General features: G+C 36.3%; 1 protein-coding gene across 1 annotated transcript in view; it reads left to right on the forward strand.

Moving 5' to 3' along the window:
- Nucleotides 1-1,502: 1,502 nt before the first annotated feature.
- Nucleotides 1,503-26,737, forward strand: part of LOC150110597 (uncharacterized) — a 198,607-nt gene continuing 173,372 nt past the window's right edge. Inside the window, exon 1 of the mRNA XM_090395067.1 lies at nt 1,503-1,660. Coding sequence (XP_090251193.1) covers nt 1,588-1,660 — 73 coding nt within the window. The 5' untranslated portion in view covers nt 1,503-1,587. The remainder of the gene's footprint in view (nt 1,661-26,737) is intronic.

Here is a 26,737-nt window from a genome sequence, read left to right on the forward strand (position 1 = left end):
AATAATAATAATAATAATAATAATAATAATAATAACAATAATAATAATAATAGTCAGACAGGGATTTGATAATTTGCAGTAAATCATGTTTACGGTCCTAAAGCGATTGCCTGAATGACTATATTTACTGAGAAAAGTTGCCGAACTTTACAAGAAGTAATCTGTTTTGGATTTTTAATTCAAGTTTTCAAAAAAAAAAAAAAAAGTTTTCAAGTGTTTGAAAACAAATATGTCGGAATAGGTTAGTTAATCCTTATTCCCCAACTGTGCTATGTCTGTATTTTGCAGGTGTTCTTCCGACCGGATTACCTCTAATGAGGGACCAAAAACCCGAGTTTCCGGAAAAAAAAAAAAAAAAAAAAACCTCCACCCCATATGAGCCCGGCTACCTCACCATTTGATTGATAACACCTGATAAAGGATCCTCAGGCCAGAGACAGGATTTGAAGCCGGGTTTTTTCAACCAAAGGGCTGGTCTGAACCAACTGAGCTACGGAGTCTCAGTTGGTTTAGACTGAGCGCACGAACACACACACACACACACACACACACACACACACACACACACACTGTGTGTGTGTGTTGGTGCGTTCCAGTTAAATTCGGCAATAAATGGAAAGATAAGAGGAACAGGGGGAAAAAAGTGCATCAGAGTCAATGTAACACTTTTGAAAATAATTTTCTATCGTCGCTTCGCAAACCAATCATCATCGATTACACACGATACTGCTTGTAGTAACGCGTATCTAACAAGTGGTTGTCCCTCGATTTCAGTGGAGATATAAACTTTTTTACATTACTTAATTTTCTCAGATAAAAGATTACATCATTTAAATGTCGCTTAAATTGTATCGATTCAAAGAGTTCTCCATCCTTAAGTATCCAATGTATCTCTCCTTGAGGATAGGTGTAGTGTTATGTCTTATACATTGAGAACCTCTGGCTTAATTTTTTCTTCTTCTTTAAGCGTATGAAATATCTTGCGTTGTTAGAGTGGAAAAATAAAAACTGACACATGACAAAATTTACAGCTGGTGTAGTGACACATGAATTATTCTTCCCTAAGTTTAGACTTGAAATCAAGTTTTTTTTTTTTAATTAAAAAATTGCTACACAAATTTAAATTTTGCAGCCGTGCACGCCTCGGGTTCCTGACTCGGATAAATAACCAAGTAATTTTCCCCTAACTCTTATAATATAGTCGACCAAGGTTTAAGTTTTTTATAGGTACATATATCTGAGTTATATTCGTTCACATGTCGATTATTATTACTTTTTTTGTTATTTCTTGATAATTATCATAATGGAGGATTCCAGATATTTATCAGAATACTTTTAATAAATGCTATACTACATTACTATCTTTGAAGATGAAATAAAGCCAAAAAAAAGGACAAAAATCAAAGGACTATCAATGATGCAATTTACTCAAATCTCTTGAACATTTGGATTATTCGCTTAGTACCCACAATCCTCAGCTGGTAACTTAGGATGATGGCGGCTGTTCCGTGTTTCTGGTGACAACAATGTATGGCAATACTTCGCCTGTAGTATTTTTGCTAACGTAAACATCGTAATAATTTGAGAATGAAATTACGGCTTGATTTATTTGTCTACTTCTCTGTCTATTATGCTTACCAGGATGAACAGAGATCAGATGGTGAGTATTGTCAGAGTATCATAGCCGCTTGTGAATGTATGTTAATAGATGAATACAATAGACGAATGCAATCGCGTACTGTGATACTATACAGGTTAAATGATATATTGTTTTGTATTACATAGTATATTGATTTGTAATAGCAGTGTAATAGTGATCAAGTTGTTTTAAAATTATTTGAAATACTATATTAAACTGTTTAGATATACTGATTGCTGTTATTTATATGACAGCGTGCTTCTTTAAAATTGATGCAACTTGTAGTGCATACTGACTGCTTATCCTTTTTCATAATAAGTTTAAAATCAAATGAATAAATTAAAAATCTCATCAATGGTAATGACTCCTTTCTAAATTTTCGTAAATTGATATACAGACTTCGTTGATAAGGTTTCAGTTAAACGTTAAAATTCAAAAGTAAAATATGGCACATTTTATTGATATTTAAAAGGAAATGTGTGCAAAGAGATGTTAATTGTGTAACTGTGTTATTAATATAGTTATTTATTTATTATTATTTTGTTAAAGTAGATTTTTTTAATGGAATATATATTATATATTAGCTTCTGGCAATAAGTGTTAATTCATTGCTTTAGGTTTGGAGTTAGAATTTCTGCTTAAAAACCTTTAAATTAATACTACTGATTATTTCTAAGACTTTGCTTGCTTCTTTGATGGAATTTGCTAATGTGCAACATACACATATATATTATTTATTTATTTGGAGACTCCATTAAGTCTAGTTTACACATATAAAGTGCAGACCATTTTTTGAGGATGTTTGTATTTATAATCCTCTGATAATGGATTGAATTTCTTCAACCTGTTTTACAAAACTAGGTATAACCAGGACTCAGCAAATATGCTTTCCCACTTGCACATGGCAGGTAGATTTTGCCAGCTAGGATAGTCATTTTATGAGTAGTTGCAAACTGTATAAAATAGAATGTTTTTTATATAATACAAAAATTTTTAAATAAAATGTTTTTAACTTTAAGAAGACATAAATGCAGCATCACTAATCACTTTATGGAATTCATTTTGATTTACGCACACTTACCATTAAAAAAAATGACATATTCAAGTAAGGAGGGGGGGTGATCTTGGACAAATACATTTTTGTGTGTGGTAAGTAGGGTTTTGCATTGTTGTGCACTGATCATAACCTCCACTTTTCTTTTTTTAAATCTAATGAACTTGAACTACTTAAGCTTGTAATTATTTTCATATGCTCAGTAGACTATTTGTAGTTTCTAGATTCAAGGAGATCATTTTTCATCTTTTTAATGATGTGGGAATTATGCTTTTTGGTTAACAAGTGATCTTTGTATATTTCACATTGGGAACCAAAGTTTTGCTCAAAGAGACCTCTGAAATATGTAATAGTAGCAGATTTTGTTTCAACTGATTATAGTCACGTTTGATCCATGATGGAAATTTTCTGTGTAGTTCTACATTATTTAGTTAAAAGGCATCACTGGTTTTCCCCATTTGTGATTATTTTCAATTTATTCAGGAAAATAAAATCATTGTTAGATAACCCAGAAAGTAAAAAAAATGGTTGATAGTGCTTATCCAGATAAAAATCATTTCACTTTTAATTGGAAAATTCAGAAAAAGTAAGCATTATCTGCTTAAAAAATGCTATATGATGAGATCATCATTTTATTGCTATGTTGTAATTTTTTATGTTATGATATTTTCAAGCACTTTTCTTTCAAAGGAATATTAGGCGTATTGAAGATCATTTCTGTCTTATGTTTTTACTATCTCATCTTTTTTGATGATTAGTTAATATTCTAACATTGTCTTTATTTCTTCATCCAGTCTCTCTGAATGTTTATTATATAGGTTAGCTCTGGTTAGTTGCTAATTTATGTATATAAACTGAATATAACAGTTTTTCACCTCAGAGACTGCATAGCCTTTTTTTTTGTGGACTATATACATGTAGTAACTCTTCTTAAAAAATTCCTAACATGACATTTGTACGAGGGTGTGCTGAAAAGTTGTGATTATCACCATGATGGATCGTAATTCTTGTAGATAAGCTTAAACGTTAGTTATACATAGTTTTTAATTTTTCAGGAAATGACAACTTTTATTAAAATATTAATTAAATTATATTTTATGATTAATATTCTAGTATACGTTCTTATTTCCTGAAAAATTAAAAGCAATCACCATGAAGGAATTGAGGTAGAACCATGTAACTTACACATTATTCTACATATTCCCCATGAAGTGTTATATAGTTGTTACAATGCTGCTGCATCATTTGCAATTCTCTGATAAAAAAGTCTTTCCCTTGTTGCACAAACCAGTCCTCAGCTGGTTTGTGCAACAAGTTTTTAAATTTGTTTTGTTTGTTTTTATTTTGAACTTAAATTTTGTTTCTTTCAAGTGTTTCTATAAATTTGGGAATAGGAAATAGTCAGATGGGCCCAGGTCTGGCAAATAGGGTGGGTGAGGCCATTGACGTAGCTAGGGGGGATGCGGATGGGGTGGTCTGCCCCAGGCGACACTTTGAACCTTTTTGAACTTTTGTAGTTAATTCTAAAATACAGTCTCGAGAACTCAGTTGCAAATACTGTATTAATACTACTGCGAATTTTCCTCACAAATGGTGTAAGTGTTGCTAGTTGTGAGAGGAGTTTTTCTAAATAAAATAGATTAAGAATTACCTACATTACTATAAAATAGACTTTGCCAATATCATTGACGATTTTACTAACAGAAAACAAGAAAAATAACATTTTAGAATGTTGAAATTAAAGTTTTACTTAAAAAATAAACATAGTGTTTTAATTTATTTCCTTATACATCATTTTGACTTTTTGTAGTATTTTTGATGTGTATTGAGGGTGGCAAAATCAGGGACTGCCCTTGGCAGCAAAAGCTCTAGCTACACCACTGAGTGAGGCAGACATTGAAAGCCCAAATTGTGTATTGTCTGTTGGGTTTCATGAGCAATGTGAGCAGGTGTGTTGTCCTGCAAAAGCAATATGCCTTTGCTCAGTTTCCCTGCAGTGTTTTTTCCCTTCAGCAGTTCCTTCAACGCTGTTGATTAAACTGCTGCTGTAACAGTTTAACCTTTTTTGAGCGATGGTAAGGATTACACCATCCATATCCCAAAAGACAATGGCAAGAACTTTCCCTGATGACTTTTGGGTTTGAAACTTCTTTTTGCGTGGAGAAACTTTGTGTCTCCACTCCATTGACTGTTGTTTGGTCTCTGGATCATAGTAATGAAGTCATATTTCACCAACAGTCACAATACAAGCCAAAAAATTTGCACCTGATTTCTAAAAATCATCCCAAATTCCTTGAAATGACAGCACATTCTCTTTTTTGCTCGGCATTCAAACATTTGGGGACCCACTTTGCTGAGAGCTTCTACATGTCCAGATATTGATGGATAATGTTCCTTGGATATCTCCTGAGTCTTTGAAATGTTTTTGGCTGGTATTCTTCTCTCATCGAGGATCATGGCACGCACTGAATTGATGTTTTCAGGTGTGATCGCTGTGGAAGGTCTTCCTGACCTGGGGATATCCGTTGTCTCAGTCAGGACGCCCAGTTTTAAATACTTAGCCACCCATCTGGCAACTGTTGGATATGCTGGGGCACAGTCCCCTCAAGTTGCACATAAAGTTTGGTTCATTACAGTTGCGAACTTTTCTTGTAGCATGAAAAACTTGATACTGGCCCTCACCTCTGTGTCTTCAAATTTCTTAAAAACCTCTGACATGTCTTCTTATATATCTCAAAAGAAAAAGAACAAATTATTACAGTTTGATGAAACATGGGGTTAAAGTGTTTTAAGATATATTCTTTCTTGTGGTTATATCAGTTGTTTTAATATTATTTTTGTTCTAGGTGTTTATCACCTGATTATTATAATGCTGCTACATCACTTGCAATTCTCTGAGAAAAAAGTCTTTCCCTTGTTGCACAAACCATGTTGCAGCTCCTCATCGTATAACACTGAGTGCTTTTTTCATGGTCATTTGTAAATTGTGATGTATTTATATTCTGTTTTTATCAAATAATTGCTGTTCATTACAAAAAACTACATGGCTAGACATGTTTTATGAAAACTTTCATAAATATGAAGTAAATTTATGCAAGTTTGTCTTTATAGGAAACAGCAGATCCAACAATTTTTCCATTGCAGTAATGGAAAATTCCAATATTGCATATTGGAATATTGCAATTACAATAATGGAAAATAGAAAGTGCAATACAAAATGATGATTTTCTGTTGCAACAACTTTCTATAAATTTTATGGTATTAATTTTATGGAATAAATTTTCAATTTAATAATTATTCTTCAGACATTGCTGGTGACAAATATGTTATAGCAAATTAGTTATCAGTTCACAGACAAACATCCATGCTCACGGCGGGATTCGAACCTGCAGCCTTTTGGCTGGAGAGTGGATATGCTAACCACTCGGCCAACCAGGCTGGTAGTGGACTGATTAGTAGTTTTTTTTTTTTTTTTTTTTTTTTAATGCATACTTTTTACATGTATGAGTACTTCCAAATATTTTAAAGATTTGCTTTTTTGAAATATCTCATAATTTGAAAGTTGATTTCTGCTGATCTGTTGTGAAAAAAAAAGTACTGTTTATGCAGGATGTTTTAAGAGAAATCTGCCAAACTTCACCCATTGATACCATGAGACATTTTAAGCAGAAATGTTTATATCAGTTTGAGTTAGAATCTGACACTTGAAGAAATATATTTACTTGCTAGTAATTGCAGTACTACCTGGCTGTGTAGGGCAGTACTACCGTGACAACTAGCCCATTTGTAATGGGCTAGTTGAGATCTGGTTCTCACAATTCTTAGAGCTTGCAAAGTTCTGTTGGATTACTGGGTTGACCATGTTTGATTGTGTGTTTTTTTTCCTCTGAAAAGTTGCTGTACAATGTTTCAAATGATGAGTATATTGACATCTATTTCCTTCATGGTTTTTGCAATGAAAGTATGTGAGCTGCCATTGATAAATATACTCATTTCTCAACCATGTCATCCTAAATAAGAAAGTTTTTATTGATGTACAACAAAGTCTTCTGCAAAGCTGAATTGTTTGATGTGTTGTTCTTTAAATGGTTGCTAATCATTAAGTTCAAATTAACATTCGAATTAACAAGTACTGGCCAAATACTTGCCCTCCTTAGGGCTCCTAAAATGATTGTTTGGAGGACACAAAGTAAAAAGCATTTACCTCAATATCATTTGTATGAAGTCCAGCACTATGAAGAGGCTGATTATGAGCCAATGAGATTGGTTTACAGATCTTGATGTGTACTGGCACTTTTTGAAGATGAGATATTTACTTGAGATGAAAATCTTTATACAACAGTTAAAAGAAAGTTCAACACTGGAAATTGTTATTGACCTGGTTAGCCGAGTGAATGGCATATCTGCTCTCTAACCAACAGGTAGTGGGTCTAAATCAGGGTTTCTCAACCAGGGTTCTGTGAAACCCTAGTTTTCTGCAGGGTGTTGCTAGGAGTTTTGCAAGAGATTGTGATTCAAAAAAATAAGTGAACATCATAGAAATAATATATGTATAATAATATATAATATATATCTATAAATATTATAGAATATAATAATTTTTATGCAGGGATTCCCTGAGACCTGAAAATTATTTTAAGGGTTCCTCCAGGATAAAAATATTGAGAAAGGCTGGTTTAAATCATGCTATGAGCATGGATGTTTTGTGAATGTCTTTTGGTAGTAGATGTATTTTATCACCTGATGTGATACCGCCACCACTTATTGGAGGCCTGAAGCAGCTTAAAAAATGTTCTGTTTGGTCTCTACGGCAGTTTTTGAATTGTCTAATCCTTAGCCCACCCACTAGTGCTGATGACTGTTGTACCACAGCCTTTTGTAAATGGGATATATATATATATATATTTGAAAAAAATAGATTTAATGACTCCAAGACCGATAACATATAAAGATTTTAACGATAAATACTACTAGTTTTGGCATATAGCAGCCTTCTTCAGGTATTTATAAAGGAAAGGAATACTAATAAACATTGAATTATTTAAACAAACTGGAAATTACAGGTACAAATTGCCTCACATAATCGATACATAAAAACGTTGTATTTTTTCAAGTTATTCCAACTGGCGTGCCATTGTTTGTTGTATTTTTATAACTTGAAAAAAAACGTATTTTTTCAAGTTATTCCAATTGTGCGTGCAGGTTCACGTGAACGCCAATATTGAATAACTGCAGCATGGCTATCTGGGATGTTATAACTTAAATTATTGTTTAAGTGGACCGGGTTCAGTAGGATTTCCCTTGATTCTACGATTTTCCTTTCAAACTCATCTTCACAGCAAAAAATATTTTCTGATCTATTCCAGCATACAGAGTGGCTTTGTTGGTCATCATTAGAATTATTTGAAAAAAGAACATGACTGGATAACGCAGTTGCATGAGATCTTTTGTAAGAGATGTCTCTCTTATGCTCTTCTATGCGTTGTTCACGTGAACCTGCATGCACAATTGCAACAAACAATGGCACGCCAGTTGGAACAACTTGAAAAAATACAACATTTTAATGTATCGATTATGTGAGGCAATTTGTACCTGTAATTTCCAGTTTGTTTAAATAATTCAATGTTTATTAGTATTCTTTTCCTTTATAAATACCTGAAGAAGGCTCTATATGCCGAAACTAGTAGTATTTATCATTAAAATCTTTATATATTATCTCAGTCTTGGAGTCATTAAATCTATTTTTTTTCAAATGTATAACAACCGAGTAAAAGCTGATCACCACATATATATATATATATATATATATATATATATATATATAGACTTGCTAATTGGACTAGATGTTAACTAGATGTCTCTTTGGGGAAACATATGTTAATTATTTTGCAAATGAGCTGCTGAATCTTTTTTTTTTTTCAGAGGGTGTTTCTTTATTGGCATGACAGCATGTATTTCTGTCATAAAACTCCTAACACATTTTTTTTTCCAGCAGATTTTTGATTATATGTTATTATCCCAACTACCCACTAGATTTGGAAGAGTGGTAAAAATAGTGACTGTAATCATTTGTGATATATTGCATCTGGGGTTAATCGAAAGCATTAGTATATGGATGAAATGTTAATATAGGTACACAGCGCATCGAAGAATTTTAGATACTGCTGACTACATTCTGAAATGACTGACGATAAAGAGAACACCACATACATGATTACAGCATGCAGAAATGTATAATTAAGTACTAGGAAGACATTTTGAACAATTATTATAAGAGCTTTATTGATTTTAATTCTGATTCTAAAATAAGTATTTAACACTGAATTCTATACTGGTTGGAAATCATTCAAGTTTTTCACTTTGCAATGACAAACTTTTTGCTTAACAAATTTCAGTAATAAAGGAAGAATAAAGTGTGGCAGATTCTTCATGGGTCACCTTTTATTTTCTCAGAGGTCTCATCTTTTAAAACTTTTTTTTTTGTGGATATTGAACTCATGTAGAATCTCTATATTGAAAAAATAAGTTGCCATTTTACTCTTGGCATACTAAGTAAAAGTTAGCTAGTGAGTTGGAAAGAGGTTGGCATACTGACTTGCAGAATTAGTATTCAGGATTTAACACCCTAGTTGTATGTATGTAATATAACATATTATTGTATATAATATTTAAACTTTTTAAAATTACTGAGATAAAGAGCCAAAAAGGCTTCACTTCGGCGATGTAAAATTATATAAATTAAGTGGATATTGAATCCAACATTATTTCCATGCTGAATATAGAAACTCTAAGAGTTTCATGCCGAATATATAGAAACTATAAAAGTTTCGGTGGATCCAAGCATAAGCCAATACCTGGTTCAGGCTAGGGCGACACTTGTAGTAAAGGTGGAGTAAGTTCTGATCACTGTCTTTAGTATTTTCCATAATGTAAAGCACATCTCCTTATGGACATGTATGACGCTATACATTTTGGAGGGAGGGTCACTACTCAGACCGGTTTCAACCTTTCTTGAGGTTTCATCAGTGAGTAGGTAGACCCAGATGTAAATACTGAGGTTGAAGTGATGCAGAAGTTATTCTTTACCATGTGAGTTGCCAAAAGGTGCACCAAGAATTACTGAAATAAAGAGCCAAAAAGGCTTCACTTTGGCGATGTAAAATTATATAAATTCAGTGGATATTGAATCTAACATTATTTCCAAGCCAAATATAGAAACTCTAAGAGTTTCATGAGAAACCTCAAGAAAGGTCGAAACCAATCTGGGTAATGACCTTCCATAATGTATAGTGTCATACATGTCCGTACGGAGATGTATTTACTATGATCCACCTTTACTACGAGTTGCCCTAGCCTAAACCAGGTGTTGGCTTATGCTTGGATCTGCCGAAACTTTTATAGTTTCTATATATATATATATATATATTCGGCATGAAACTCTTAGTCTCTATCTTAGAGTTTCTATATTCGGCTTGGAAATAATGTTGGATTCAATATCCACTTAATTTATATAACTTTTTAAAATTATTATTATTACTATCATCATCATCTTCATCTTACCTCCATGGAGTCAAGACATTCATCATGGGAGGTACCACTCTTTCACACACACACATGCACAGCTCTGTCATTAAATTCATCCACTGTCTCTTAAGTGTGTACTTAACACACTTTCAGTCAATCCTTTGCAATCACCCACCACTCTCCATGCAAAAAACCTACTTCTCTCTCTCTCCCCTTCTGCAGCTTCCAGAGATGGCCTCTTTTTCTTCCTGTCTTCAGCCATAATGTGAAAATTCTCATCCACATTAATCTGGTAATTACCCTTTACCAACTTATATGTCTCAGTCATGTCCCCTCCTCCTGGTCACTAGGCTCTGCAATTTGCATTCTCTCAATCTGTCATCATACTCCACATTCTTGAGACCTGAAACTAACTTAGCCAATTGTCTCTGTGCATTCTCCAGCAACTCTTCATCATTTTCAACCTTTTGTAAACCAGGTGACCAATCTGTGCACAGCAATCCATGTATGACTTGATTAAAGCCTTGTACAATGGAATTATAACTTCCTTCTGTATATCAGTGTTCTTGACATCACTGCCATAATCCTGTGTGCTGTCCTCACAATTTTAGAAAAATGTCCATGAAATTTCAGCTCCCTATCTACCACCACATCTTTCCTCTCCTCTAAGATATCCTCACCAATCTTATATACTCTGCTTACCATCATTGCTTTCCAGAATTTGAAACCTTACACTTTGCCACATTGAACTGACACCCCCCCCCCCACACACACTTGCCTATTCATCCAGTCTATTCAAGTTCTCTTGCAAGGCTACAACATCTGTTCTATTCCTCACGACTCTCCTCAACTTTGTATCATTTGCAAACAACTATATATCATCATTCAAGTGCTTTCCAATGTCATTTATACAAATTAAACAACAACAACATTCCTGAAACTTACCCCTGTGTCATACGTCTAGTGACTGTCCTCTTCTACGATATCACTCCCCCATACACAATTTGCTGATATCTATCAGCAGGTTGTGTATTAGGGAGAATGATATCTCCAATCCAATGCACTAATCGACCATCCAATCCCATTTTTTCCAGTTTAATTGCCACCTTGTCATGTGGCAATCTATTGAAGGCTTTTGCACATTCTAAACATATTACTGGATGTGCATCCCCTGCTTCTCCAATGCATTTGTTACCTTGTTATTATAAGTAAGCAGATTGCTAAAACATGATCTTCCTTTAGCAAACCCGTGCTGTCTATCAAAGAGAATTTTACTACTGCTAACTCAGTTCTGAATCCTGGTCCTCACTTGCTATTTAATACCTTGACCCCCCCCCCCCCAACTCCAGGCAAGCAGATTGGCCTATAATTCAAAGCCTTATCACCCCTTATAATTCTTCATCATCATCATGCGTATCAAGGATTTAGGCCTAGCATGGCCTGTTCCAGCTTTATAATTCTTATCATTATAATTATAAGGGGTGATAAGGCTAGGTGATAAGCCTTATAATTCTTATCTTCCCTTTATGAAGCAGAAAAATTTTACTCTCTTTCCACTCCTTTGGAACTTGGCCAATCTAATACTCATATTAAAGAGGTAAGTGAAAGCTGTTGTTAACTCCCTGCAACATTCTCTTAAGGTATAGCAATATACCATGAAGTCTACAGCTTTGTTGACATCATCAAGTTTACTCAATTCCTATATCTTCTGCTTACTCTCCATCACAGTGACATAACTGGAGGGGGGGGGGTTCCGCCCAGGCAGCACTTTGCATTTAAGAAATCTTGCCATACTGTCTATAGAACAGCAACTGAGTGATGAAATAGACTTCTACAGTGTCATCGATTTTGCTAACAGAAAAGCAGGAAAAATAACATTTTATTTTAGAATGTTGGAATTAAAGTTTTACTTCAAAAATAAACATAGTGTTTTAATTTATCTCCCTATACATCATTTTTGACTTTTTGTAGTATTTTTGATGTGTACTGAGAGGGGTGGCAAAAGCTCAAGCTATGCCACTGCACCATCAGTGGCTCTTCCCAGCTCTCTCAAGTTCTATATTATGCTACATTCACAAGGATGGAATATTTAATGAATTACTCATTTAACATCTCTACTATATGCGGTTATCATTCTGCCATTATCATTGACTAATATCATCCTCCTAAAATCATCATTTCTTCTACTGGCCACATATTGAAAAAAGTCCCTAGGATTTCTTTTAGCCTCATTTGCTAACTGCTGCTCATACTACATTTTTTCTACAATTATCAAGCAACTCACCTTCCTTGCTTGCTCTTTGTACTTCTCATGTAACTGATTATTTCCACCCGTGGCAGCTGGTGAGGGGGGGAAAAGAACTTTTTCCCCCTAATCAGTAACGAATTTATTAATAAATAAATTTACATATTAAAAAATTGCTTTCTTAAAAATATTTCATCCTGAGCGTGAACAAACACCAATAATAAAAGTTTTGTATCAATAGCAATGACGTTAGATCGCAGTGCATTTGTTTCTTGTAACGATAATTCAAAAAATATAATTCTTTTCATATTTTCAACAGTGACACTCATAATAATTCAGCCTTGTATCTATAATAAATAAATAATCATATGTTATTTTAACAAAATAAAATAAGATTTACAAAAAAAAAAAAGTTCACCATGAACACTCATCAGTAATAAACGTTTCATATCTCACAGAAATAACGTGTGCAAGCATACGATACACTGCCCAAACAGCAGTGCCGGAATAACGTAACATGCGATGACAATCGCAAACGAAATTGGCGTTAGATTGCAGTGCATTTGTTTCGTAATCTAAAGCGTTAATTGAACAATTCCAATTATTAACTATTCAATCAATGTCAAAACATAAGCTATATCCTTCAACATGTTGTATTGCATTTATATAATGTTGTAAGCATTGTTATTATTTATAAACACAGACAAAATTTTATTTTTTTATTTTTTCCTTGTGGGTGCTGCAGTGTCGCAGTGCTTATGTACGAGTCGCCACTGACTTCCACTCATCTTGTGCTGCTTCCACAGTGCATCTTCTTCTTCCAGATTGCATGCTTCACCTCTTCATTCATTACTATTATTCATATGTTTATCTGGGACAGATCAGTATTCCAATTAGTTTGAAGAGGAATGTTTTTGACCCATGTACCTTATCTGTAATTGCTTGTTGCATTTGGTGAAATGTGGAATTTAACTAAGGATGTGGTTCACAAATTGAAAATTACCAACAAAAGAATGGAAATGAATATGCTTGGTATGATGGTTGCAGATAGGATTCCTTTCTGCTGTTGGTATCATAATGGATTTGATAGCATCCTGTAGATCAAGAAGAGGTGTATAGGATGTTATCAAATACATTATGCATTCAAAGGGGAAATGCATTGGACCTATTGCAAGATATATGCAGACACAAGTTGGCCTGAACTGATAACTTTCCTTGACCTATGGCCAAGGGAAGACCAAAGATGGAATGTTAAGATGAAATTGTAAAATTGCTAGTCACAGCGAATGTAAAAAGAGATTGAAATGGAGCATATTTGGAGAGAGATTTTGACTAAGCAGGGAAGTGGTTTTACACCAGATATGAAATTCATCTTCCACCTAAAGATAATTGCAAACATTCGTCCATGCCTGCAGTGATATTTGAACTAACATCATGTTAGTTAAAGAGCAGATATGCTAACCACTTGACAGTTCAGGCCCACTTTTCTTCCCATTTTCTTACATTCCTTATAAAACTTCAAGCGATGGGTTTTTGCTCTGCTCATCTCCCTACACTAAAGAAATATCTCTTATGCTTTAATCAGGTATAAAGGCTCTCAACATCCTGAATAGCAAAGAAATGGAGCTAGCTGAGGAATTAGATAAGTACCAGATCAACATAATAGGGGTGACTGAAACAAAAAAGACCAAAACTGGTGAGATCTTTCTGAGCAATAAATACAAAATGTTATATTCAGGCAATGACAATCAAGAAAAAGAAGGAGTAGCCATAGTATTCAACACAAAATATGAGGCTAATCTTCTTGAATGGCAGTCAGTCTCAAGTAGAGTAATATGGGCAAATATGAGAATGGGGAACTGGACAATGAGACTTATTTGTGCCTATGGTCCCACAGAAGGTTCTACTAAGGTAGAAGTGGAGGAATTTTTTGAGGCTTTAGAAAAAAGCAACTGACACAATGAAAAAGGAAAAGTTGGTCCTTGTTAGGGATCTAAATAGCAGAGTAGGAAATGATTGTGAGACATACAAAACTATTTTGGGAAAATTTGGAGAAAAGAGCAAAGCTAATAATAATGGCAAATATCTGTTGGATTTCTGCTCAGCACATGGATTGGTTATTACTAACACCATATTCCAACATAAAAATGTGCACAAATTCACATGGAGAGAAGAGGCTAGGAATAAGAAAAGTCTCATTGACTATGTTATTGTTGATAGTGATGTTTTCTCCCTGGTTCAGGACACCAGAGTGTACAGAGGATTTGAAATTGGAAGTGATCACTATTTAGTCTTGAGCAGGATAAAATTGAATTTCATATTGAAAAGAATAACATGTAAGAAAGTTTTAAAGCGAATAAAAGTTGAGCAGCTCTCAGATGTGAACTGTAGACTAAAATACACAAAGATTATTGAAGAAAAAATGAAAGAGTTTGAGAACAGGAATCAAACCTTGGAGATTCAGTGACAAACTTTCAAGAAAACATTGATTGATTCTGCCAGAGAGGCATGTGGTGAGGTTGTCTGCAAGGATAAAAAAAAATCAGAACTCCCTGGTGGACACAGGAAGTTAAAGAGGCAGTGAAGGAAAAGAAGAAAGCATATCAAAAGTTCCTGTCAAATAAGTCAGCTTGTGCTCTTAGAGAATATAGAGACAAATGCAAGAATGCTAAACACTGTGTGAAACTAGCTAAACAAAAGTCATGGGAGGACTTTGGCAAGAATATAGAAAATAAATATCAAGAAGGTTGTTGAAGCTTAGGAATGGAGGAAAGAGTGCTGTAAAAGAAGTTAGAGATGATAAAGGTGACATGAAAACGGGAGAAAAAGATATCCTTGAGGTATGGAGTAATTACTTTGAAAAACTGCTAAATGAAACAAGCAGTGATGACAGCACAGTGGTAAAAAACACTGAACAGGCATGCAGTCAGGAATACATATCCATACATGAAGTAAAAAAAGCCATCAAAGGCTTGAAATGTGGAAAGGCAGCAGGAGTAGATGATATTCGACCAGAAATGCTGAAGTATGGTGGTATAAGAGTCTTACAGTGGCTGCACTGCATAGTTCAGAAAGCCTGGACAGAGGGACAAATTCCCGATGATTGGAGTAGAGCTCTCATAGTACCCATATATAAAAAGGGAAATAAAACTGAATGTGAGAATTACAGAGGTATTTCCCTACTGAGTGTTCCTGGCAAGATCTATGCAAGTATATTTGAGAAACTGTTGACAAGAATTGTGGAAGAAAAGCTTGGTGAAGAACAAGTTGGATTCAGGCCAAATAGAGGCTGTCAGGATCAGATCTTCCGTTTACGACAAATAGTCGAGAAAGCATGGGAATATAACAAAGATCTGTATTTAAGTTTTGCCGATTTGGAAAAGGCCAAGAGAGAAGCTGTTCAATACGCTGCAGTTATATGGTGTCAATGGGGCATTATATCAAACAATACTTAGTCTCTATTTGAGTTGTAAGTCAGCAGTTAGAACTGAAGGAAGTACAGGAAGATGGTTTAATGTTAAATCTGGTGTGAGGCAAGGATGTACATTATCCCCTCTGTTATTCATTATCTATATTATTATTAATATTATTATTATTACGGGCAACTCCAGGGAGTCATTAGACTCATCGAGGGAGGCCCCAAATCATATTCATCACAGCTATTCTACATTCATACAGTATCTCTCATACCTCGCCTTAAACTCATTCACTGTCACAGCATCCACCACAGACTCTGGGAGCGCATTCCACTCATTCACCACTCTACAAGTAAAGAACCCAGCTCTAACACCTTTACTAACCACACTTTTGCCCAGTTTCCATGGATGTCCCTTAGTCCTCCCACAACCAGCCCTGTTCTCAAAAATATGTTCTGAATTAATTTTATAGAAACCCTTCAGTAATTTGAACGTCTCAATCATATCTCCCCTCCTCCTCCTATCAACCAATTTTTGCAACCCACAAATTCTCAACCTGTTCTCATAAGGTTCATTCCACAGACCTGCTATCATCTTGGTCACTCGCCTCTGGATCCTCTCCACCTCCTCCTCATCAAGAAGGAACCTAGGTGACCAAATCTGGGCACAGTAGTCGAGATGAGGTCTTATCAAGGCTCAATACAGAGGAACAATAACCTGCTTGTCTCTGCATTCTTCAGCAACCAAGTGATTTGATGAGCTGATTTGGCCACATTTGCAATGTGCCCCCCTAAACTTCAACTCCTTATCCACCAACACTCCTAAATCTCATGCCTCATCAATTTCCTGGAGTACAGTTCCACCAAAGTAGTAATCTGCTGCTAATCTTTTCACCCCAAAATGTATAACCTTACATTTTGCCATATTAAATTGACATGCATTCACCTTAGCCCAGAGACTTCAAATCTATCCAAATCATTTCCTTTCTTTTAGGCTTGCACGGTGATCTGAATGCATTTTTGGAAATTATGGAGACAACTACCGTGTTTGGATAAAAACTTTAGTTTACTATTACTAAAATTTTACAATTCGACGTTCGACCTTTATGTCAAGGTCATCTTCTGGAGCGTACAAATATACACAGGAAACAAGCTATACTACAATCATACTGGTTCGTTAAAGACACTGACTAACCACTACCACAATTGTTGGCCTGACCTCTGGTGGAAAAAAAAAAAAAAAATATTATACTTCGCTAAAGTCCTATTATTTGTGTTGTCTACTATAAACATATATTAACATCATTCCAGCCAGTTGGAGTGGGACGGTTTCTAATAATAGCAGATTGGCTAGAGTCCTGACTTGTGTTGATTCTTTCAAATTAGGTTGGCTGAATGTGTGCCATCCAGATCCTTGGAATTTTCATACCTTCTTTATTGTTGATATTTGGGTGGTTTATCAGGATTTCGCAAGATTCTTTAAATTTTCTTTCGTACCATGTTTTTGTGCGGTGTAAGGAGCAGGTGCTTTTCCAGTTGATTTGGTGTAAGGTGTTGAGTGCGTGGTCTGAGAGGCCTGCTTCACCATAATGGTTATATTTAATGTGTCTAATGTGTTCTTTTTTGCGTATAGGGATTGTCCGTCCTGTTTCACCAATGTACGGTAAGTTACAGGTGCAGCGGATGCAATAGACTCCAGGATGTGCTAATGGGAGGAGAGGGTCCTTAGAGGAGCTGAATATGGTTTTAAGTTTAGTGGGTGGTTTAAAGGTGGCATTAAGGTTATAATGTTGTAGGATTCTGTTGATTTTTTCTGATAACCCTTTAATGTATGGGATGGCTATGGTTTTACTGTAGTCTAGATTCGTTTTTGTTGTGGTTTTATAGAGTATTTTATTGACAGTATTTTTGTTATAGCCATTGTTTATGAATGTGTCACTAATGATTTTTAGTTCTTGTTTCAGGGCCTGCTGGTTAGAGCAAATAGTTGTGGCTCTGTTTTTAAGGGTCTTTATGACTCCATATTTTTGTGCTTGGTGGTGATATGAATTCGCATGTATGTATCGGCCCGTGTGTGTCGGTTTTCGGTAGACCGTGAAGGATAGATTGCCTGAAGGAAGACGTGTAACTAGTGTGTCTAGAAACGGGAGCGAATTTTGGTTTTCGATTTCGATGGTAAATTGTATGCGTTCGTGTTGTTTGTTTAGGTGGCTGAGGAATGTGTTTTGCGTTTGTCGACCGTGCGGCCAGATCACGGACACATCGTCAACGTATCTGAGCCAGATTGTCGGTCGAAGCGTGGCGGAATCAAGAGCCCTTTGCTCAAAGGTTTCCATGTAGAAGTTCGCGATTGGGGTGGTTAATGGTGAGCCCATGGCCGTACCTTCCTTTTGTAGGTAGAATTTGTTTTGCCACACGAAGTAACCGGACTTTAGTACGTGGGCAAAGAGGGCCGTAATGTCGGGCGGAAATTTGTTCTGTAGTAGGAGAATTGTGTCATTGATGGGGACATTAGTGAAAAGGGCAGAAACGTCAAAACTGACTAATAAGTCGTCTTTGTCGAGTGTTATGTTTTTGATTATGTTTATAAAGTGTTGTGTGTTTTTCACGTAGGAGGGGGAATGACCTACCAACTCCTTGAGTGTTGCCGCTAATTTCTTGGCTAGGTGGTAATTGGGACTGTCTATTCCTTCGACTATTGGTCGAAGGGGCACATTTTGTTTGTGTATTTTCGGAACCCCATATATTCTGGGGGGGCGGGCGTAGTGGGGTTTGAGTTTTTTAACTGTGTCTGGTGGCCAAGACGTGACGGACTTTAATAGTTTTTCTGTTTTGTCCTTTATCCTCTTTGTTGGGTTATAATTTACCATTTTATATGTGTTGTTATCGGCTACTAGTTGGTTCATTTGCAGTATGTATGTTGACCTGTCAAGGACAACAGTGGCACTGCCTTTATCAGCTTTCGTTATTATTATGTTTTGTTTGGCTTTTAACGATTTAATTGCTGCTAATTCTGTTTTAGTCAGATTGTTCTGTATGGTTTTCTTGGTATTTAGGACATTACTGGTTTCTAGTCGTATTTTGTCTGCTATGTTGTTAGGTAGGGATCTGATGCCTCTTTCAATGTGGTGTGCCTTAGCGGACGTAAATTTCTTTTTTAGCCTGATGCAGATCGGAATGAGGTTATTGTCTCTGCATCTGTTTAAAAAGGCCAGCCGATTGATCAGGAGAGAAATACGAATCTTTAGCTTACCATAGCGATTGCAGCGCTTGTGAGTATCATTTCCATGGATGATCTGAATCCTTTCTTTTAGGCTTGCACGGTGATCCGAATGCATTTTTGGAAATTATGGAGACAACTACCGTGTTTGGATAAAAACTTTAGTTTACTATTACTAAAATTTTACAATTCGACGTTTCGACCTTTATGTCAAGGTCATCTTCTGGAGCGTACAAATATACACAGGAAACAGGCTATACTACAATCATACTGGTTCGTTAAAGACACTGACTAACCACTACCACAATTGTTGGCCTGACCTCTGGTGGAAAAAAAAGAAAAAAAAATTATACATCGCTAAAGTCCTATTATTTGTGTTGTCTACTATAAACATATATTAACATCATTCCAGCCAGTTGGAGTGGGATGGTTTCTAATAATAGCAGATTGGCTAGAGTCCTGACTTGTGTTGATTCTTTCAAATTAGGTTGGCTGAATGTGTGCCATCCAGATCCTTGGAATTTTCATACCTTCTTTATTGTTGATATTTGGGTGGTTTATCAGGATTTCGCAGGATTCTTTAAATTTTCTTTCGTACCATGTTTTTGTGTGGTGTAAGGAGTAGGTGCTTTTCCAGTTGATTTGGTGTAAGGTGTTGAGTGCGTGGTCTGAGAGGCCTGCTTCACCATAAATGTTATATTTAATGTGTCTAATGTGTTCTTTTTTGCGTATAGGGATTGTCCGTCCTGTTTCACTAATGTACGGTAAGTTACAGGTGCAGCGGATGCAATAGACTCCCTTCGTATCTATGACCGCACAGAAAAAGCAATGCTTAGAGAACAGATCCAAACAGCCCGCCGAAACCTAGCTACAACACAAAATCTAGTTTCTGAATTACAATTAGAACTATCGAACTATGTTAACCAAGACATTCTACAAACACTTGAAAGAATTACTGACAATTCGGCCAAGCATACCCTGGAAAAGAACAAAGAAAAACTCAAGAAAAAATTCCACAGGTTGAAACAACGACAAAATATGGCGGCCAATCAGAGGACTTCCTCCCCGAGAAACAACAATGAACAACAAACAAGGGAGACAAGAAGCGACCAACCACCGACAAGCAAGAACCATGTGATTAACTTATCAAGCCACACCCTGAACAACGGCGAACTCACGTTGCTGAATAAAGGACTGAACTACGCAATAGCGCCTAAAAAGGTAAACAAATTAGATTTTATCTACCACATTGAAAGAGGCATCAGATCCCTACCTAACAACATAGCAGACAAAATACGACTAGAAACCAGTAATGTCCTAAATACCAAGAAAACCATACAGAACAACCTGACTAAAACAGAATTAGCAGCAATTAAATCGTTAAAAGCCAAACAAAACATAATAATAACGAAAGCTGATAAAGGCAGTGCCACTGTTGTCCTTGACAGGTCAACATACATACTGCAAATGAACCAACTAGTAGCCGATAACAACACATATAAAATGGTAAATTATAACCCAACAAAGAGGATAAAGGACAAAACAGAAAAACTATTAAAGTCCGTCACGTCTTGGCCACCAGACACAGTTAAAAAACTCAAACCCCACTACGCCCACCCCCCCAGAATATATGGGGTTCCAAAAATACACAAACAAAATGTGCCCCTTCGACCAATAGTGGAAGGAATAGACAGTCCCAATTACCACCTAGCCAAGAAATTAGCGGCAACACTCAAGGAGTTGGTAGGTCATTCCCCCTCCTACGTGAAAAACACAACACTTTATAAACATAATCAAAAACATAACACTCAACAAAGACGACTTATTAGTCAGTTTTGACGTTTCTGCCCTTTTCACTAATGTCCCCATCAATGACACAATTCTCCTACTACAGAACAAATTTCCGCCCGACATTACGGCCCTCTTTGCCCACGTACTAAAGTCCGGTTACTTCGTGTGGCAAAACAAATTCTACCTACAAAAGGAAGGTATGGCCATGGGCTCACCATTATCCCCCCCAATCGCGAACTACTACATGGAAACCTTTGAGCAAAGGGCTCTTGATTCCACCATGCTTCGACCGACAATCTGGCTCAGATACGTTGACAATGTGTTCGTGATCTGGCCGCACGGTCGACAAACGCTAAACACATTCCTCAGCCACCTAAACAAACAACACGAACGCATACAATTTACCATCGAAATCGAAAACCAAAATTCGCTCCCGTTTCTAGACACACTAGTTACACATCTTCCTCCAGGCAATCTATCCTTCATGGTCTACCGAAAACCGACACACACGGGCCAATACATACATGCGAATTCATATCACCACCAAGCACAAAAATATGGAGTCATAAAGACCCTTAAAAACAGAGCCACAACTATTTGCTCTAACCAGCAGGCCCTGAAACAAGAACTAAAAATCATTAGTGACACATTCATAAACAATGGCTATAACAAAAATACTGTCAATAAAATACTCTATAAAACCACAACAAAAACGAATCTAGACTACAGTAAAACCATAGCCATCCCATACATTAAAGGGTTATCAGAAAAAATCAACAGAATCCTACAACATTATAACCTTAATGCCACCTTTAAACCACCCACTAAACTTAAAACCATATTCAGCTCCTCTAAGGACCCTCTCCTCCCATTAGCACATCCTGGAGTCTATTGCATCCGCTGCACCTGTAACTTACCGTACATTGGTGAAACAGGACGGACAATCCCTATACGCAAAAAAGAACACATTAGACACATTAAATATAACCATTATGGTGAAGCAGGCCTCTCAGACCATGCACTCAACACCTTACACCAAATCAACTGGAAAAGCACCTGCTCCTTACACCGCACAAAAACATGGTACGAAAGAAAATTTAAAGAATCCTGCGAAATCCTGATAAACCACCCAAATATCAACAATAAAGAAGGTATGAAAATTCCAAGGATCTGGATGGCACACATTCAGCCAACCTAATTTGAAAGAATCAACACAAGTCAGGACTCTAGCCAATCTGCTATTATTAGAAACCATTCCACTCCAACTGGCTGGAATGATGTTAATATATGTTTATAGTAGACAACACAAATAATAGGACTTTAGCGATGTATAATTTTTTTTTCCACCAGAGGTCAGGCCAACAATTGTGGTAGTGGTTAGTCAGTGTCTTTAACGAACCAGTATGATTGTAGTATAGCTTGTTTCCTGTGTATATTTGTACGCTCCAGAAGATGACCTTGACATAAAGGTCGAATGTCGAATTGTAAAATTTTAGTAATAGTAAACTAAAGTTTTTATCCAAACACGGTAGTTGTCTCCATAATTTCCAAAAATGCTATCCAAATCATCTTGCAAAATTTTGACGTCATCTGCATTCACTATTGCCCTACCCAACTTTGCATCATCCACAAACAAATGAACTGTTCCTCTCAGATCCTTTCCTACATCATTAATGAACAAATTAAACAGCAGTGGTCCAAGAACAGATCCTTGTGGCACACCACTAGTCACAGGCCATCTTGTGGATTCTACTGCTGAATAAACCACTCTCTGATATCTCTCTGTCAACCACCCTCCTATCCATCTCGCCAACCCTATATCCATCCCCATATGCTGCAATTTACTGATTAGAATTCCATGTGGTATCTTGTCAAAGGCCTTAGCAAGGTCCAGTAGAATCACTGTAAACCCATTACCCCTATCCAGTTCAGCCGTCACTCTGTTATAATACGTGAACAAGTTACTGAGGCATGACCTACCCTTCACAAAACCATGCTGTCCCCGATACAGTATCCCATTTTCTTCTATCCAGTCTTGTATTTTCCTCTTGACTATTTTCTCCAAGACCTTGATAATGATTCCTGTTATGCTGATTGGCCGGTAATTTTCAACAGCAGCCTTGGAACCCTTTATGCAGCGGAACTATTTTCCCTTCTTTCCACCCCCTTGGGACCCACCCCGACCCGCGGCTCAAATTAAACAAAATGGTCAAGGGCACTGACAATTCTTTAGCCGCTTCACGTATGACACGAGCTGGTATACCATCCAATCCCACAGATGTATTGACATTGAGGTTCTGTAATAGACTAGTTACCTCTACTTCATTCATCACAATTCCAGTATAAGCTGTTGGTTCTTCCATTCCTGCAATGTCACCACCTGGATGATATACTCTTGCAAAGTGCTCGCTCAGTAATTCCACTATATTGACTGATTCGGTTACCTCCCTACCCTCAGCATTTTTTAAGATCATTCTACCATGAACATTTTCCTTTTACTTGCAACATATTGAAAAAACTGTTTGGGATTCTCTTTAGCCTGCATGGCCAATTTTCTTTCGTAATCCACGTTTGCTTTTCTTACCACCCTTGTTACCATCCTGGCCTTTCACCCTCTGTTTTTGCACTTGAATAGATTCGCTGATGTCCTTTATGTTCGCACCCGGCTGGTACGACTTTGTCAAACTCTCAACTATCACACCTCTTAATAGCGAATCCCCATACAGCACTTGCTCCTTCGTTTTATTGACGTTTACGAACATTCTATTATTTGTCGTCACAGACTTACGCCGGTTATTAGTTGGTACGTTCAGCACACATTTTTCCATACGCTCCAGTTGCCTTTTCGCTCTGTGTATCGCACCGTTCAAACGTGCAATTTCACTACTCGCATTTATCTCACCATTTTCATTATCAATCAAATCATCCATTCGTTCTGTATTTCTACCTTTATTTACACTTTCAACGACGCTCTCACACCTATCTGGCACTACCATGCAGTTTTCTATCACTCAGCCATTTTCTACATTCTGACTATCGTTAACGATATCACTCTCGCCACCTGAAACATGCTTGAGATCCTCATTCTCCTTACACTTTCTGCACATATTATTTCCACTATCACCCTCTAACCAGATTCCCACTGCTCTTCGCAAAGCATACGTCTCACAGACAGCACATTGCATAAATTCATTTACATCAAAACTCTTAAACAAACATGGCGACCTGGCCGCCATTTTTTTCTTTATCGGTGCCATATGTACGCTATCTTATCTTAAAAATAATACTTAAAATAACAGAAAACACACAAAAATTGCACAGACACACCAAGAAACAAAAAGCAAACAATACTACTTAAAATTCTAGTAAAATTGCCAAAGTTAACACAAAATACTACTAATCTTTTCAGGAGCTCTCAAAAGCCGACGATCAAATCAGTGCGACACCAAGCGGAATCCAATATATATGGATCTATATGGATCACATTATGAAGGAAAGTGGTATTAAACATGATATCAAAATTGGAGATGTTAATGTCAGCTCTTTGCTTTATGCAGATGATATTATACTTCTAAATAAATCCGCTACAAGTTTGCAAGATTCTCTGACCAAATTGAATAGCTGTTGTAATAGATATGATATGAAGGTCAGCAATAAAAAGACAAAGACAATGAAAATAGGCAGAGTCATTGAAAATGTCAACTGTGTTGTGAATGGAGAACCTGTGGAACAAGTAAAACATTTCAGCTACTTAGGCACAATTTTTACTGAAGATGGTAAATTAAATATAGAAATAGACAACAGAATCGGCAAAGCTGGTATGGTGGGAAGTCAATTGAATAAATTCATATGGAATAAGAGAGAAATTAGTCGGAACACTAAATTAGCTGTATACAAGACAGTGTTCAAACCAGTTTTAACTTATGGATCTGAGTGCTGGGTCAGAAGTAAAACACTTGATCAAAGACTAGAGACCGCAGATATGAGAGTCCTGAGAAAGATTATAGGCGTGAACAGATGGCATCAATGGCAATATCATATTAAAAACGTATTCATATTAATATCATATTAATATCAATAACAGAGTCGAAATGACATATCGCTTGACATTGTCAGCATCCAGGAATGCGTTAGCAGAGCTAATCTCAGGTGGTATGGTCACTTAAACAGAATGGGCGAGGAAAGATTAGCAAAACAAGTGTTCTCTGCCAGGTTGGCAGCAAAACGACCCAGAGGAAGACCAAGATATAGGTGGATTGATATGGTACAAAGTGCCTTAGATGATAGAAATATAAGATCTGATAATGTTGGAGTCTTGACAAGTAACAGGCTGATTTGGAGGAAAATTGTAGATAGGAAGTTAGTAATGATGTAATTTTTTTCATGTAGTACTATCATATCCTGTACATCCCTTGAGGGTACATGGCAGGAATTTGATGATGATGACATCTTATGTAGTGTACTCTGCAATGTAACCAAAAAACTTCAACAGAATGTTCTAGGGTCATTTTAAGAGAAAAGTTCATATATGCGATATGTCATTTCGACTCTGTTATTGTGTTATGTGCTGCAATAGTGGTATTGCTATAACCCTATGCCATTCAGGCTGCTTATGTATCTCAGCAAGTCTGGTTGTATATATGCGTAATGCCTTGATGTTTTCATATGAAGCATATGCCAACATACTATTGGGATATTTTTGTGACAGGAATGGACATGTTTCTGAAGTAGAATATTGGCAATGATAGCCACATTGCATAAGTTCATCATCACCCAAGATTTGCAGATGTGTGTGTTGATATTGCAGGGAGCCTGATTCCTCCCCACAAGTAAATGTGGAATGTGTGCAACAGGTATGAAGATGATGTTCTGAATGCGTGAAAGCCCACACTCAGATGTATGCAGAATTTCACATGTTCCATCCACCAGATATGGAGAATTTTGCACTCTGAAACTTGTATCCATATCATTTTCAAAAAGTGCAGCATCCCTTTCTCCAAGTTGACATACCCTGTATGCAAGTTTACAAACTGCCTCAGGCACATTTGAATGATTTTTCTCACATTCTGTATTTAGTTTTACATAAATTCATCTGTGATGGGTAAACAGCAAACAGAATTTCCACACTTTGGCACAGCAGAATCCACACATGGTGATAAAACACTTTCCAACAGGTTTTTAAGAAATATGTAGTTTAAGATTTTTTAATCAACCATCTATTTGGCCACATTTCATACAGTTTTCTTTCACAGCAGATTATTACAGGAATTTTCTGCAAAATAACCTTTCACTGTATTTAGAGTGAAAGAGTGAAACTACTTGCAACACAATGCCATATGTGAATACAGGACAGCCATGCTCCAGAAGACAGGTAACACAATTCTTCTGTGTATGTTTTCCTGGCAGGTGGATAGGAAGAGGTGGACCTATGTCATGGTCCCCCTTATTCACCTGCCTTATATCTTCCTCTTCTCCATTAGTCTTCTTCCTTTGGGACTGCTTCATGTCTAGGATCTACAGCAACAGTAAGCCAGAAACACAACAGCATTTGTTACAAGCAGTAATTGAAGCTACTAAAATGAATTCATCCATGTGCACTGAGAAAAGTCAATGGATCAATGTGCTTGCAGGCACAGGATTCTCAGTTTTAACAATGCATGTGAAGATGTAATTGTAATCATGGAATTTGGTACGTCCATGTTTTGGAATCAACAGACCAATGAACTGCAGTACATTATTTAAACATGGTGATTTCTATATAATATTTAGGAGCACCAATTATTATGTTATAATAAGTGGTACCCACCACTGTTATTATGTTATAATATAACATAATAACAGAATTTGAA

This window comes from Typopeltis vanoorti, chromosome 1 (genome assembly GCF_054136105.1).
Source record: "Typopeltis vanoorti isolate ZY-2024b chromosome 1, IOZ_Tvanoo_1.0, whole genome shotgun sequence".
Lineage (NCBI taxonomy): Eukaryota > Metazoa > Arthropoda > Arachnida > Uropygi > Thelyphonidae > Typopeltis > Typopeltis vanoorti.